General features: G+C 45.4%; 1 protein-coding gene across 2 annotated transcripts; it reads right to left on the bottom strand.

The window, feature by feature from the left end:
• Window positions 1-576: 576 nt before the first annotated feature.
• HNF1A (HNF1 homeobox A) lies at window positions 577-14073 on the bottom strand. Of its 2 annotated transcripts, XM_062504251.1 has the most exons (10): window positions 13739-14073; window positions 6866-7065; window positions 6558-6744; window positions 6020-6258; window positions 5085-5242; window positions 3494-3695; window positions 2092-2283; window positions 1711-1832; window positions 1279-1420; window positions 577-704 (listed from the first exon to the last, which is right to left on the bottom strand). In XM_062504251.1, the coding sequence occupies exons 1-10, from the start codon at window positions 14071-14073 to the stop codon at window positions 577-579; spliced, it is 1905 nt and encodes a 634-aa protein (XP_062360235.1). The 2 variants fall into 2 exon arrangements, with proteins under 2 accessions (XP_062360235.1, XP_062360236.1); XM_062504252.1 differs by lacking the exon at window positions 2092-2283.
• Window positions 14074-16193: the final 2120 nt, after the last annotated feature.

The raw sequence follows: 16193 nt of genomic DNA, 5'->3' as shown, positions 1-16193 counted from the left end.
AGTTAATTAAGGATTTGTAGCTTGTCAGTGATCCCATACTGACAGGTTTGTGCCAACCATTCCCAAACCTGTTTCTTTGTTAGTCTCGCTGCAAAGTCAGGAACTTCCAAGGTGCTGTTATTTCTCATAGTTCCTGCTGGTTGCTTCCTTGCAGCAAAAGAGGAGAGTGTTTAAAGCTGGTGTCCCTTCTTTGGCAGGTCAGCTTTGCTCTTTCCCACATTATTTAGTCTGGTGTTGGCAGGTTTGTGCAGGCCCAGCTTGATGAAAGCTAAGCTGATTCAAAGTCCCATCCCTGTCCTGGCACTGTTGGCATTCTGTCTTGGGCAGCCACGGAAGGATGTCTGGCCATTCTGAGCTGGCTCCTGTGGTTTAGATTTGCTGGTTTTTTTGGGGAGTGGGGGGCAGTGGACTTTAAGTGCCAGCATAATCTTTCCATATTTTCTCTCTTGATCCTGAAATATTTTCTCTCCTGGAGGCAGCTGAGTAGGAGTTTGTGTGAGGCTGTGGTGTCAAACAGGGCTGGAGTTGCACGTGGCAGGTTGGTTGTGGCAGTCACTCAGGAGCCACTTGTGGTGGTTACTGGGTAGAAGATGCCATCTGTGTGGAGATGAAGGTCTCGATGACGTTGTGAGTGGATGGCAGCAGCTGGCTGTGGCTGTTGGTGGAGTCAGAGCTTTGGTACAGCACCAGGCTGCTGGAGGACACTGTCAAAGGTACAGACAGAAGTCAACTGCAGATTCTCCTCAGTCCCCTTATTGTGCATGTACCCCCCATTTCCAGCATGGCTGTACTCTCCTGGCTTAGGGGCATAACTGCTTTTGTCTGTGTGTTATGTGTGCTGCTAAATACCTGGCTTGGGGCCATGGCCAGCCTGAAAGCATTGAGGACAGCAAACTCCAGAGAGTTCAGTTCTAAGAATTCTAGTTGATGTCCTAGTACTCTTAGAACTGGGAAGACCCAATTGGAGTCTTCATGAAGGAGTCTTGGGCTTCTCAGTCCTGAAAACTGCCCACAGGACTCATTGACACTGATTTTGTTTATATTTTTCAAGGTATTTTTCTAGATTTGGAGGGGCCAATTTCCACAGTCTGGCCTTACATGGACTCTGCTCTGAATCTTTTCCTTGTATTAGCTATGCAAACCCCTCAGGAAACTGGCAGAGCCAGTTTAGGGAATTGTGACCCCCATTTACAATTTTCTAAGTGCATTTTACAGTTTTGGCAAGAAAAATTAGGCAACACGTGGCTTAAGAGCCACAATAGTGGCTGCTGCTCTTACCAGCAGGGCTCGAGGTGAGGCGTGGGCCTGGCTGAAGGTGCTGGATGGTTGTGTCTTGGTTCTGTAGATGGATTGTTGGTGCCTGTGACACTGGTGTGTGCATCCCAGACTCGGTGTGAGTCTCTGAGTCAGGTGTGAATGCCTGGAGAAAAGAGAGTTAATAGTGCCTGTCTTCCGCATCCCTTCTAACAACTGTGAGAGAAGCACTGAGCAAGTGCAGTTTCTGGGGAGATGAAATCCTCCTTGATGCAGTGAAGAACTTGCTCTAGTCCCTCCAGTGCTGCAGTTAGTTCCAGCAGAGCCAGGAGATAAGAAAGATGCTTCTGCTGGGATGGCGTGGACACACCCAAAAACCCTTTGCCATGCAAGGAGCTGCCTGCAAACTGGTGCAGCTCTCAGGAGGGGGAACAAAGGCTAAATAAAGGCTGTTACCTGTTTCGTTGGTGTCAGGTTGGTCAGGGCGCTGAGATTGGCTGTGTCTGTTATCACCATGGTTTGTGGTAAGAGGCCTGTGTGTGTGTATTGAGTCACTTCAGATTTGGGGCCATAGAGAGCTGTACATGAAAGAAAACAACATCATGCGGATGCTGGAGCTTTGGCAGAGTTGTTCTCATGCAATGGGACCTGCCATCTGTCTCCAGAATGCTGGGCATGGAGGGGCAGGCAGATAAACGCAGTAGAAAAATGATTTCATTATTAGAGCGACAATAACAGCGGAGGAAAACAGAGGGCTGGAAATCCAAGGACCCAGCAAATGCTCCAGAGCAGTGTCCTTATATTTGTTTACTTAAACAAATGTGTTCACGTTCTTACTGTGAGGGTTCTGTATCTGCGCCATGGTAGCCATGAAGGGGCTCTGGTTGATGTGGCTCTGGACTTGCTGCATGAGGGGCTGCTGGTAGGATGGATGCAGTTGCTGGGAGAACTGGACGGGCTGCAGGGTAGTGAGGCTGCTCCCCATGCTGTTTATTACAGGAACACTCTGGGGCTGGGTTGAGGCCAGGCCTGGAAAACAAGGACTGATGCCAGTGATGTCCCACACTGTGGGAGGAGTGTGGCTGCTCTGCAGTAGGGACATCTGAAACAGCCCTTGTGGCAGCCTGTCACTTCAGGGTGATTTCAGATCCTGCTTTTCAGGTGTTCCCTTGGTTGTCTGTGATTAAGGATGGATTTGTCTGAGCCCACCTCTGGTTTCCAGTGTTTGCTCCTGTCTACATCCTTGGGTACCAGCATAGCCCCTTTTCCAGCTTAGTGATCACCAGGGAGACCTTGCTCAAAAATAAATTCAGAATCATCTCAGTGCCCAGTTAATTTACTTTTTTTTTTTTTTTTTTTTTTTACATGAAGCTGTTGGCAACAGAGACAACTAGGTTGTAGTTGTCCAGCCACATGGAATGGAGTTTCAACTCTTTTTGCTAGGGCTGCCAAACTAAGGAATTTGAATCAGTGTGAGATGTAGAAGATTTCACACATTACTGCCCATTTCCCACAAGTGTCCAGACCCTGTTCCTGTAAATCAGCAGGTTTCTCCAGCACTACTCCAGTTTTACTTTTTTTGTTTGTACAGAATTCATATCCATATCATAATCTTGAGTAGAAGTGGAAATTAATTCACAGCTATCACTATGGAACAAAACAAGGCCTCTTTCTTCCTGGGAAGAAAGTGGAAAAGTATAATTTTATTTTCCTTTCTCTAATGAGATGCACTTTGGCAGTAGACTAGTCTTGGAATGAAAAGAAATCTCATAAAAGTCCAGAAAAGCTGTCAAAGTGAAAAATATAAAAAAAAAGATAATTAATGCTATAGATTCCAAAGGCATATGCTGCTCTTTACAGGAAGTAGAACAGGATGTTTTGTCTTCCAAGCACTATGAACATGCTTCAATTCTCAAAATTTTAAGATAGTATTATATTTATATTTGGAAAGATGAAGAGCAGTAAACCAAAACATTGGCAAAATAATAGATTGTAGAAGTCCCTTATTCTTAAAACGTGGGTTTTGTGTCTTAACTTAATTCTAATGTGAATGAGGAACATCTGTCCTTAATCCCACTGGTACTTGCCAACAGTACTGTTGATCTTGGGTGACAATTTCCCCAGATTTGTATTGCTGCCAACTTAGTGATAAGGCTTTGAAAATGGGGCAGGTGATTGCAACAGTGAGAGGCAGCTCTTGCTGCGGGTGCTGGAAGCAGTCACTGCAGGCACTACTCACCGATCACCAGGGTGGAGGCTCCCGTGTTGGTGAAGGCAGGTGCCAGGGACGGGGTCTCGCCCGCCCCGATTGCCATGACCCCCGGCAGGGATGCCATGATCAGGTTCTGGGTCTGCTGGCTCAGCGTGTGGGGGCTTTGCTCTAGGCTGTGCAGGGCAGTCAGGGTGCTGACAGGAGGGAGAGTTCCTCCAGGTGCTGATACCTGTGGGAAAGGAGAACCCTGAACCTGCAGCAGGCAAGTTCCAAAGCTGTGATAAACACCTTTCTTCCTGCTCTTTCCCCTTGCTAACTGGAAAGGTTTCACATATCCTTGTCTGCAGTTTCTGTGTGCTCATTGATTAACTAGCACAGGCCAGCTGTTGACATACTAAGTAAATCCCTGCTGGTTTAGTTCTTTCACGTTTAAGAAATTGCAAGAATGAGTCGAAGCCCACTGCACTCTCTATAGGGAAAGATCATCTTCTGTCTCATAGCTGAGGACAGAAGGTGAAGCTCAGAGAAATTAAGAGGCTCGGGTAACTTTACATAGTAATTCTAGTAGCAGAGTTCAGCACAGAACCCAGGAGTTCCTCTTTCCTTTAGAGACCTGTAGTCATAGTATTGTGGAAGAGCAAAAAAGCATTCTAATGATTTGGCTGATAGAGAAAGTTAAATGCCTTATAGTCTTTTCTCTCCCCTCAGACAAAAAGTTGTAAGGAATCTTTAGTAAGAATCAGCGTGAAGAGGTTAAACAGTAGGACAAACCATCTTGATATCAATTTTAATAGACAGCGATAGAAGATTTTCAGGACCTCATGAAAGACTTACTTTCTTCAGCAAGAGACCAAAAAGCCAGCAAAGTGAGTGACTGATGAGATTTAAATCATACTTATTTTTAGCGACCTCAACTTTGCCTCTGGCCAGCCTGTGCTAATGCAATCTACTGCTGACTTTCTCTGAAAGCAAGGGAACAGGTGCAGACTGAAAATGATCAGTCATGTAGTTCTGATGCTGCTTTCTTAATGATGGAGGAAAGGGTCTGGTCAGATCTCAGAAGGAAATTGGCTTTGAGGAGGCAATCTAGTTATCCAGTACATGTCTGCATCCAGGCTGTTTGGCTTCATTTTTACAGCTAAGATGGATGTAAGTATGGGTCAGTGTTCTGATAATCCTACTGGTCTGATCAACTCTCCTGAGGTGGGTAGAGTCCAAATAAGTTAGATGAGAATGGAATGGAGAAAAAAAATTGGGTTTCCTGGGAAGAAGGAAATCTTGTCATACCTTGAGTGCTGTGTTTCCAGAACAGACTGTTTTAATTGCTCACAAGCAAATGTCTTCTTGGTTTCAAGCTGTAATATCTGCCCTCACCACAGTCCAGAGTGCACATGCCCGTCAGGATTACTGGTTTTACATGGTCAGTGCAAAGTGACTCTAATATAACATATTGTTGCATAACATGTTATGTAACAATATGTTACATATGACTGTGTAACATAAGAAGGTGGATTTAAGAACATTCTAGAAAAAAAACCCCATTAATAGTTCATATTATGACCACAGGCAGATGGCCTGACATCTTCCAGTCAGCAGAACCAGAGTATCCATCACTTACCAGCTTGGTGTCTGTGCTCAGCAGGTTCTGGCTGGGCTCCAGTCCAGGGGGAGAAACCTGATGCAGGATGGTTTGGGTGGTCACCATGGAGCTGTTCCCGTGGTGGTTGCTGCTGGAGGACTCTGCCTCACTGGCTGGCTGCTGGTTGTACCTAACTCCTGAAATCACAACAGCAGGGAAACTGGTTGTGACACCTGAGAAACTGAGAAACTTAGGCAGGCACTAAATTCAGTTTCCTTTGCAGGCACTTGCCACCAGATCTTTGGGCAGATACTTTAATGGTCGGCAGGGGAACCAGAAGAACAGGCACTCAATCACACCCTGCCCTAACTTTCCCCTGTAATTTGGTGTAACTGCTTCCTCCATCACTGACTGGCTGTGAGTGCTGCAGGGAGCAGGAAACCACCCCTCTGGATGTGGTGTAGAGAGGAGTCTCAGTGAGATCATCTCTTCCCAGAGCAAGAGCAATCCCCAGCTCTGGCCTGTGAAGCTGAAACAGCTGTGCTCTTTTTGGATGGAGAATGACTTTTCCTCATGCCTGAAAACTCTGTCACAGAGTCTGATGGGGCTGGCTTTGAAAGGAGTAAGGGGCACACATGACTGAAGGGGTATGGAACTGACTTCTGGCAGGCAGTGATGACTCCTGGAACAGGAAGTTTTGGGTTGATGCCTGCCAGCTCACTAAGTGTAGTACTTCTCACAGTAAGTGAGAAGCTTTGGCTATGGGTTTTGTTACTGAATTTTATCTCCTTTTACATTCTAGCCACTCTCCTTACCCAGAAACATGGTCTCTTTATCACCTTTGCTCTTCCCTTGTAGCACATCTGCTTTTTCTATATGTAGATTTGTTTCCTAAAGGGCTGGACTTGGGACTTGTGTGACTGAGTTTGGGGAGGTTCACCCTTCTTTCAGATCTCCCTCTGGTTGTTTCTTACCGTGAACTTTGCTGGGTGAGAGAGCAGGAGGTGGCTGGAGGGAGGAAGAGTTGTGGGGAGCTAGAGGAGGGGCAGAGGTGGGCTGTGGTCCACTGAAGGTGTCCATGGCCAGCTTGTGGCGGAAAGCCTCCTCCTTCCTGCGATTGGCAAACCAGTTGTAAACTCTGACCTCTGTCACCAGGTTTGAGCCCAGTCCCTGGGCCTGAGATGGGGAAACACCTCTCTGAATACACTCTGCCCTATTGGGAAAAGCACAAGAAGAGCCTTGCTGAGCTGGGCTTAGTCACAGACACAAAGTAAGTGCACAGCCCCAAAGTGGCTGTGGTCTGGCACACTGTGTGGAAGGGTCCTGCAGGACCTGAGGCATTCCTTGTGCTCTGTGGACAAGGAATGATCAGTTGTGGCATTTAATTCAAGCATGGCTGGTGTCAGTGGTGCCACGCAGTGCTGTACCTTTGGCCTGCCTCCCAGCAAACACCAAGAATGCGAAGGGACCCTGCTGTGCCCCTCTTCCTCAAAGACACACACCCACCCTTACCTGTTGCACTCTTCCACCAGTGCCTCCCTCTCTTCTTTGCTGGGGTTTTTCTGCCTCTCGTAGGCTTGGAACAGGATCTGTTGTGAGGCAGGACCCCATTTAAAGCGGTTTCTTCTTCCCTTCTTGGTGGGCAGATCATCTCCCATGGGCTCATCTGTCAGTATACCCTGGCCAGCGTGTGTGAATTCTGTAAGCACAAAGGGGCAAAGGAATGTTTTTCCTTGAAAACAGTAAGGAGTAAGGACAAGCAAGGGAGAGCAGAAGCCTTTATGAAACTGAGACAGGGGAGCAATGGTTGCTGTACTTACGCTGGGCCACCTCTCGCTGCTTCCGGACATACCACGTGTACAGGGCTGCCCGTTTTTGGGTCTTCATGGGAGTGCCCTTGTTGAGGTGTTGGGAGAGGTGGGATTGGTTCAGACCAGTGGTGTCCACCACCTCACGCTGGGGGATGTTGTGCTGCTGGAGGTAAGACTTCACCATCTTTGCTACTCGCCAGGGATCCTCTCTGGAAGGAACAGAAAATATTTCTCAGGGGACAGAGATCAAACACCTGCTCTCAGCAGACCTGGATTTCAAGGAAATGCAGTAGTAGCTCCTGAGGGGCACTTGTCAGTCATCGCAGTCCTGTTTGGTGAGGCCAGAGTGTTCACTGGCTTCAGGGGAGAAAGCTGTTCCTCAGTGTGCTGTCTTGCTCAGTTTTGACTCTGTGTGCAGGGTAGAACTGCGTGACATTGGAAATAAAGTGCAAAAGATGTAGCACTGGCTTCCTTCGAGCAGCTGTCTGTACACAGGTGTGCCTTTAGGAGACTTTGCTTTAGCAGGGGAATTGCCCAATACACTGAGGCAACCTTTCTCTTCCCTTTTCCTACTTAACTTTTCTTCTCTATCCCCCTCTTATTAAAGCAGATGGGGCAGATGTACTGAGTTTTCCAAGACAGATTGATTGTGATACTAGACTGAACTTGACTCATGCCCATATTCTGGTCCAGGTTGGGTTGCCTTGCAATGGTTCAGCAAATGGAAACAGGCTGTCATTATACTGTGACATGACAGCTCTGTATGCATATGCATATGACCAATCATCCAGAATTATGTTCTTACACATCTGCTGTGTTACTCAAACACATTGGTTCACACCTAGATCTACTCAGAGCTTCTAAAAGCAATATAGAACAATACAGAACTATGGGCAAACCACTAATTCCTCCTATTGCTGCTCTCCTTTGGGTAACAGCTGAGGGAATAGAATTATTTGAGACCTGCTTATAAAATTTGACAAACAGTTTGGGATTTTATAATTTATGTGAATATCCATTAATGTTCTTAACAAAAATAGAGAAAACATGACTGTGTCTTTATGCGTATTGATTTCACCACGACTCAAGGAGTGGAAATAAAGATGTGAAACCCATCAGTCTAAATCAAAACAGTGCCAGAGCACCTCTGCAGAATAGTTCCTGGCTCACTTTGAACAAGAGCATCCTTCTTGTACCTTCTGTGTGAAATATTTGGAGGAAATTATTTGCCATGCTGTAGGAAGACACTGGTGTCATATGCAGCACCAACATCAAAGGAGCAGTGGGGAGGAAGAAAGGTACCTGGGATGGTGCAGAAACTGTCACAAGAGCACATGTGTCTGAGTAACAGGCAACAACTGTGCTGTTCGTGGCTTTATTGACTCAGGAGGTTGCTGGAGGCTGCACAGTGATAAGGAGGACAAAGTCCACACCTGTTCTCTCAGTACAAACACCCTTATCTCTGTTCCCCTGCAGCCCCTCTCCCGGGGGCTGAGTAGTCCAAGGAGCAAGCTCCACAGCAGTTAAAGTGTGAAACAAATGGTGTCAGTTACAGCTTTTTGAAGAACCTGCTTAAAATAGAACGGTTGTTTCTCTTTTACATTGGAGCACTTGCCACAGAGGCTTCTGATTTTTGGCATCTTCACTTAACTTTGTCTTTCTTTGAAAAGCCTCAAATTAAGCTGAATTTAAAGAAGCTTTTCTTTCCTCATGGTTTTGTTGTTGTGGTGGTGTTTTTTGTTGTTTGTTTTTTTTTCTTTTTTTTTTTTTCACTGCTGCCTAAACCAGTCTCCTGCCTTTGTACTTGTGATAGTCTGGCCAGCACCTGCACCCTGTGTTCATTGTCCAAGTCCCTGTATGGAGGAGAAAAGACTGACTGGGAAGCTGGCCTCTTCAATTTGAGATCTGGCTCAGATAGGAAGAGGGAAGACTGTGGAAGCTTCTGTTATGTATCAGTTCCTTTCTGTACTCCAGTCAAGTCAGTTTTGTCTCCTGTGTTGAGATCTTCACTTTGTGGCAGGAATAAACCACTAAGTTCTGTGAATCTCTTCTTACAGTGGTTAAAGACTTGTGGGTTTTGTCTTCTTTTGACACAGTAAGGGGCTTTGTGATGCAAAATAGCACAGGGAATCTTAGTGCAGTGTGATTTCCTAGGATAGCTCTGTGAAATCCTGGCTACTCTGCACGTTATCAAAGGGCAGTCTGCAAAACCAATGCAGTAAGTCCTTCAGGCCCAAGGCTACACCACAGTCCAAGTGATGACAGTCTGACCAGCTGGCACCCTGCTCAAATACACAGTTCCACCTACAGAGTCTCCATCACAGGCTAAGAAGTTGAAACCTTTTCTCTTTTACTGGCTATGAGACTATCCTTGACTGTCAGAGGGGAAGATTTCACTCTAAACTGAGTTCTCCTGCTTGTTGCTACAGTCAAATCTCAATTGTTTCAGTGAGTCAGAACTGCACAAATGTGCCTGCCTTGTTCAAGGTCTCCTTCCCCATCTCCAACACTGTTTTCTGCCTTTTAGTTTCCCTCTCTCCTCAGATGCAAACTGTCTCCCCAAGGTCTTGTTCTCCAGGATCTAATCTGTCTTCTAGCTGGTCTCTCACAGGTAGCTCTTACTTCCTTCTTCTGAAGTCTTGTTCTCCTGCTCTCAGTTGCTATTGCCATGTGATCATAGCCCTTCTCCATGGCTCATCCCCACCACAGGGGCCAGGGTTCTTTCTCCATGTCAGCTTCCCATTTCCTTAGTTCTGAGGTCAGTTTTTAAGGGCGTTTTCACCTCCCTTTTGTTACCTGAACAATAAGTAACCCAGGTAGTTAGTTATAAACTCAAAGGGAACAAGAGGCTAGTTGATAATTTATAGCAACATCTCAAATTTAAATGGAAAGTAAATATCAAGTTGTTAGCATTAAAGAAAACCCATTCCAGAGAGCTGGAGATGTAACATTCAGGGGACCTTCTCCTTCCTTCTCTCTTCCTGACTTTTAATTTTTCCTTTGTTCTTTTCTTTCTTTTCTTCCTCATTCTTTCTCTCTCTCTTTCTCTCTCCCCCTCCTTCTTCCCTATTCTGATTGTCAGGTGGAAGAAGCCTTCACTTCCCTGAGGTGGGTTTTGAATTGCTGCTTTGGACCAGACCCTGCTCAAGCAGAGGTTCAGAGTGAAGTGCTCAGGATCATCCCCCAGCCCTTTGCTCTGGAGCTGCTCCACAAGCCAGTGCACAGCCTGGAGCTGGGCTGGGCACAGGGAAGGTAAGACCATCCATCCTGGCAGTGTTCCTTTCTGTTGAACTTGGCCTGGTTTGCCTCATCTTGGTTTATATGTGGAAATGAAAGGGGTGTGGCAGCTTCATCTCCAGATTCCCCAGCTAGAGCTGTTCTAATGGGGGAATACTGGACCTTTGTCATTATGTATCTCTGTTTTCTTTTTTCCTCCAGGAAAACATGCTTTTAGCCCTACCTGCAGGGGAAATCTGTTGCTTATCTCAATTTCTCTCTTTCCTAATGGAATTTCACCCCTTGCCCTACAGGTGGATTGCTGTACCTCTCTCCACTTGTTTGATACCTCTCTCCATTTGCTTTACCTGCAGTAGTATGATCCCTTCCCCCAAGATAGCCTCCTTGCTTTATTTTCTGGGAATATCTGGGAGTTTCTCCACACAGCTCTACCACCCTACTGAGTAATTTATTTCTTATCATAGATGCAATTTGTTTTCTGTGTGGATTGATATGGAAAGAATGGTTTTATTCAAACTGTAAATCTATGGGAGATCAATGAGACATATGAAAGGACAAAATTAAATTATGTTAATTCCCCACTAGAGAAACCTTTATCTGAAAAGCTTTTGGCATGTTTTCTCTGCAGGGAAAAAATCTAATCAACAGCCATGGGTGCGCCCAGTTCTGTGGGTGTATTTTCTTTGTTCTGCTCAGCTTTGACCAGAGTTTTTCAAACTGGTTTCAACTTCAGTGGTCCTGTGAAAGCATAGTTGGTCTCCTGGTGCTGTCAATTTTTTCTCTTTCCAGCTCCTGGAAAGCCTAATAATGGACACTTTTTGTGATTCTACTTTATAAAGCAATGCCTTTATAAGCAGTGGCTGCAGTCATCACAAAGACTTTCCTGTATCAGCAATAGCTGCCCACAGATCAATCTCTCTGTTAAAATTTGGTCTGCAGACCAGGAATTGTTAATAATGCCCAAAGAGGCTTCTGTCTAAAGGGAGAATTGCCTCCATCTGGTTTCTGCATTTGAAACCCTTGTGTAGATGCTGAAATAGTTTTGCATTGACCTTTTGCTGGGAATCCCTGGGTGTGGAGATTCTTGCCTGCCTTTCTTTTATCTACTGCTGGAATTAATTTCTGCTATTGACTGTTCTGTCCTGCTTTACAATACTTACAGTACTATTTCAAGGACATTACTTTTAGGAATCTATTAATGGAAAGGTTTCATCTTAAAAACAAAAAAAGTTTATTAGTAGATAACAACTTCTTATTATCAATTAGTATCAATTATCAATCCCTGATACTGGTTCAAGTGCTTTGAATAGATTTTTAGACACTGTTGATTTGATTAGAAATTTGAAACATGGCAATGGAGGCTTCCTACTGTTTTAATTTGATTAATTTTGGTCTATTATAGACCTCCATAAATGTACTTGTAATTTTTTTTTCTGAAACTGAGGCTTCTGGTGTCTTCATACTGTCCTCAACAGCAGAAGTGAATTGCTCTGTCCTGTGGTGGGGGAGACTAGTGACAGAGATCTCTCCTGTTTCAGAGTAAAGCCTTAGTCATTAAGAGCCAGTATGAGGCTCAGGAGATCCCTGTCCTTGCCCAGTCTCCTCTGTGCTCTCTCAGGGGGTTAAGTAGGGCCTAGAATTTGTCTGTACCTCAGTTTCCATTTGTGAAATGGAAATGCTGCTCAGTAGACTATATGACTGTTCATCAGCAAGTGTTAATGTCAACAGGTTTGGAAGAGAGGTAAGACTTCTGGTAAGGCTTGTAAGCACAGGGTAGACTTGCAGCAAGATCCTAGAAAGGCAGGGAGGATCAGAAACCAGAAATGGTGCTGAAGTGAGGGTGACAGGAAGGAATTCCCTCCATCCGTGTGTCTGTTCTTAGATCACAGCGGATGTCACTTCAGTCCTGCTTCACCCACTCATTAGAGAACAAGGGACAAAGCCAGGGGACTCTTCCTCAACTTCCATGGCTTCCTTTCTGGAGAGATACTTGATAAACCATCAAAAGTTAATGATCAAAAAGCTTATCAGGGTCTTTTCATCTATAAATTTATAAGACAAAAGAGAAATAATAAAGCCATTGGATAATTAGTAACTAGCCAGGGCCCGCCCGGTGCCACTGGGCTCAAACTGCCCCAAGACCTGCACGCAGACTCAGGAAGATGAGAAGGAGACAAGGATGAGGGGAAGAAAAAGAGTGGGAGGCAGGGAGAGAATCAGCCAAGGAGACAAAAAATGGGAGGAATAGCAGCAGAAACAATAGTGAGGAGAGAAGGGAAATAGGTAAAAGGAATCTGAAAGATGTAAAGGAAGTAGGGAAATCTTAAAGATGAGGAAGAGCTGGAAGTGTGGAACAAATGAGACATACTGGGCCAGGAAGAAGACTGAATTACTGGGAATGTTTCCCCACCCAGGTAAGAGCTGATCCAGTGAATTTTCCTCTCTTGGGTTCTGCAGAATCATCAACTCCTCATCTGCCAGGGAGCTTTCTTTTAAGTATTTACAGTGAATGCTAACTGTTGTCATGCACTTTTCTTAGTTCTGGCCTTTTGTGGTGGGATTTGATGTTTGCTTCTGCTGTTGTATTTTCTGTTGATTTCCTTTGCATGTGAAAGAGAGTGATCAGAAAGCCTGAGAAATTCCCTAGCTGGATTTTAGTGAAGGTTTTAGGTGCAGGATGTTGCTGCACCTCTGTCTTCTATCAGCTTGTCATTTCAAAATAGCCCTAAAATAGGCAAGAATCTGTTGTGATAGATGGTAGGATGGGCCTGATCCTTGCTTTGACAAACCTCTTGGGTTCTCCCATGTGGATTCTACCCCAGTAAGAATCCCAAATGGGAAACTGAGTGAATGTTTCTCTGAGTCTATTGTGAGGCTTATTAGTTCAGGGAACTCTCCCTGTCTTTTGATCTCAAAAATGCTTGTGTGCAAAAGCAAATCTGTGTGGCAGCACACCCTGTAACTGTTGCTGCATATGTACTTTGTGACTGTGATGGGCAGTGGATGAGAGAAGCAGTATATTCTGTCCAGGTTTAAACCTCTGCATGTATTTGGCGTGTGCTTTTTACAAGAAAAATCCCCACTGAAGTCAGGGAACTTCACATTCAGAAGAACAACAAGGACAAGGTCTATTGATTTGACTTTAGCCAATAATCTCTAGCAAACCTCAGTGAAATTAATAATATCATTCTCCTTAAATACAGCAGAAAAATGTTACAACTTCACTCTATCATTCATACAAATAGAGCACCAGCTCAGGGTGACCAGTTTTTTTTTTCTTTCCTGATGGCTGAAATTGTGAATTTTATTAAAAATTTAAGTCCTAAACCCTAACAATCAATCAAAGAGATGAGAGTTATATGGGCCTTGGACTATTCTGAAGCCTGATGCTATAAGCATGTCAAATATGTAATCAGGCTCCGTAGCTTCCTTCATGCATTTTAAGTGAGATAAAAGGAAAATCTGAGCATTTTTAAAACATTTGGGGGTGTTTGGGGGCTGCTATTCCTGGCATGAATGAAGAATGTCTCTGTGTAGCTAGATCAGTTGTGAATAACGGGGACACTGAGGAGGAGGAGAAGGGAAAAGAGAGTTAGAGGGAGAGTGCAAGAAAGCAGCAAAGAGGAGCAGCAAATCTGTCCTTACTGTAATAGTCTTTCCACCACAGCCTTCTGGTGAGCAGCCTCCTCTGGGCTCAAGTTTTCCAGCTCCTTCATTATTGGAGGGGTAAATTCCTCTCCGTCATCTGAGGTTTCATCTTCTGATACCCTGGACTCCCCCATTCCGTTGGGGAGGTTGGGGATGTCGGGACAGGGCTCCCCTTTCTCAGTCTGGAGGGCATTGATAGCACGCTGACTTTCGCTCTGGAGCCCGTAGGGTTCTGCTTCGCTCAGTGCCTTGATCAAGGTCTCCTTGGTCAGCCCCGACTCCAGCAATGCTTCCAGCAGCTCCACTTGGAGATGAGTCAGCTTCGAGACCATGGTCTTCAGCCTGGTGTCTCTTGGGTTTGAATTTCAGGTTAGCCTGCTTCCAGCTTCCCTACACCATGTTCCTGAGGTAGCACGCCCGACTGTCAGGAGAGTGGGCACAGCACAGCCTCCCGCCTTTACACCCCCCCCAAAAAAACAAAATACAAAATTGAGCCACTTCAGACCCCCCACGACTGTCCTGAGCCAGTGCTGATAAAGGGACCCTTGGCTATCTGTTTACATTGGAGCAAATGTAAATTCTCCAAGGTTCATATTTATCTGTGTGCTTTAGCAAGTTGCTGAACTTTGGACTTCAGCACTGCCGCAGCAGTTCACAAAGTGCAGAGGGAGAGAAGGCAGGGGGAGGGGGAAAGGGAGGGAAGCAGGAGAGAGAAGGAGAAAAACATGAAGGTATAAAAATCTGCAACATAGAAAAATGAGTATGGAAAGAAAACTAGGAAGATGGGGTGGAGAATCATGGCTTACTTCTGGCCCCATTAGTTTTGGAGAAGGAAGGAGGTGGAGCACCCAAAAGGAAGAGCTGTGCTTGGTTGCCCATGGTTCAGGACAATGTGCTGCTGTTGGAATATCGTAGAACCTGCTCAGAGCTCTGGCAGTGCTCAGGTACAGCCAGTGTCAGGCCCTGCCAAAGGCTTTGGGCTGAGAGAAAGCCACACTGGCAGCTGCACTGGCCTTTGTGCAACCCCCAGCAGAGGGGGAGGCGATGACTGGGTTTGTGTGAACATTCCCAAGCCTCACAGGGTGTTCTGAAGTTCCAGCTGATTTCTGTGGCAGAGAATCAAGACTTAAGTGACTTTTTCAGTCCTGGCTTTGGCTTGCTGGGTACCTTGATGTACAAATACTAGTAGTACCTCAATTTTACCTTGCCATGCTTATTGCTCAGCTTTGAGCAGGAGCAGTGTTAATAATTTGGCGGATTGCAGGGCTTGTCCCTCTGAGCTTGTGATTCACATATTTGATAAAGGATAGCCCTGGGTGTTGGGTCACACTCAGAATCCCTGCTCTGTCATCAACTGCCCTGCTGCTTCTGATGAGTTCTCTGGGCAAGCTTGTGGTCCCCCTTTATCATCTGATTCCAATCCTTGATACCAGCCCTGCTCTGAAGTTCTGCTCCCACCTGTTGGGTGATTTCCTAAAACATGATCTGGAATCATTTAATACACTTCTCCAGGAATCTTTATGATTAAATTATCTTTTCTGGTCTGAAATGATATCAATGAATCTATCTACTTTGAGTGGCTAAATTAGGGAGTAACTTGATGTGCACGTGTAGACGCAATGCACGAGTGCCTCATGCGAGTGATTCCTTGGAGGATATAAAGCTGTTGTCTCCATGGAAGCTTGCCAGGGGCAGCTGCCTGTGTCTATACACTCCCATCAAACATGAGCTAAACGGAGCCTGGTAGGGCTGTCCCCAGACTGGGCAGTGTCCCAAGACAATGCTGCAGAGGACCTTGGTCCCTGTTTTCCCTTGTGGCCACCACTGGCCAAGCTCCCCCGGCTCCTGAGCCAGCAGCTGCAGGACAGATTTCCTGCAGAGGGACCCTCCTCCCTCCAGGCGGGACTGTGTTAACTCTTGCCTTTTATTTCAGATCTGGTCTGCGCACAGAGCACCACGTCCCCTCCCTGCAGGGCGGTAACAAAGCTCTAATGGATACGGACGACTTTGTGTGGCTAAGGAGTAAGAATTCCGAGCCCGTGTAAAAACATTTATTGTAAGACATTTTCATGTAAACATTAGTGTAAAAAGACAACTTCAGCTTCTAAAGATTTTTTTGGGTCATACTCTTAATAAAGAGTTGTGCTGGTTTTGCACCCGGGACAAGAGTGGTGAACATTTTTTGGCATTGTACTGTCAGTGTGTTGATACAATTTCAATACATTTTATTTGTTATTACAGTTTTCCTTTATACCCACCCCTCAGGTAGACATGACAACGTTACTACCTGGTAACAGTGATTTCCAATTGTAATTACAGTATCCAACCTTGACATACAGTTTCTACGTGATAGGTCCTTATAATTCAAGGATTTTGCAAACAGATCCAGCAGATTGTGGAGCTCTTGCAATATGTGACAGAGGAGATGCTGTCATGCTGTGTTACTTGTTTC

The sequence above is a fragment of the Cinclus cinclus genome, chromosome 17 (genome assembly GCF_963662255.1).
Source record: "Cinclus cinclus chromosome 17, bCinCin1.1, whole genome shotgun sequence".
Classification (NCBI taxonomy): domain Eukaryota; kingdom Metazoa; phylum Chordata; class Aves; order Passeriformes; family Cinclidae; genus Cinclus; species Cinclus cinclus.
The sequence above is the reverse complement of the archived record's forward strand: the minus strand, read 5'-3'. Positions and strand labels throughout refer to the sequence as shown.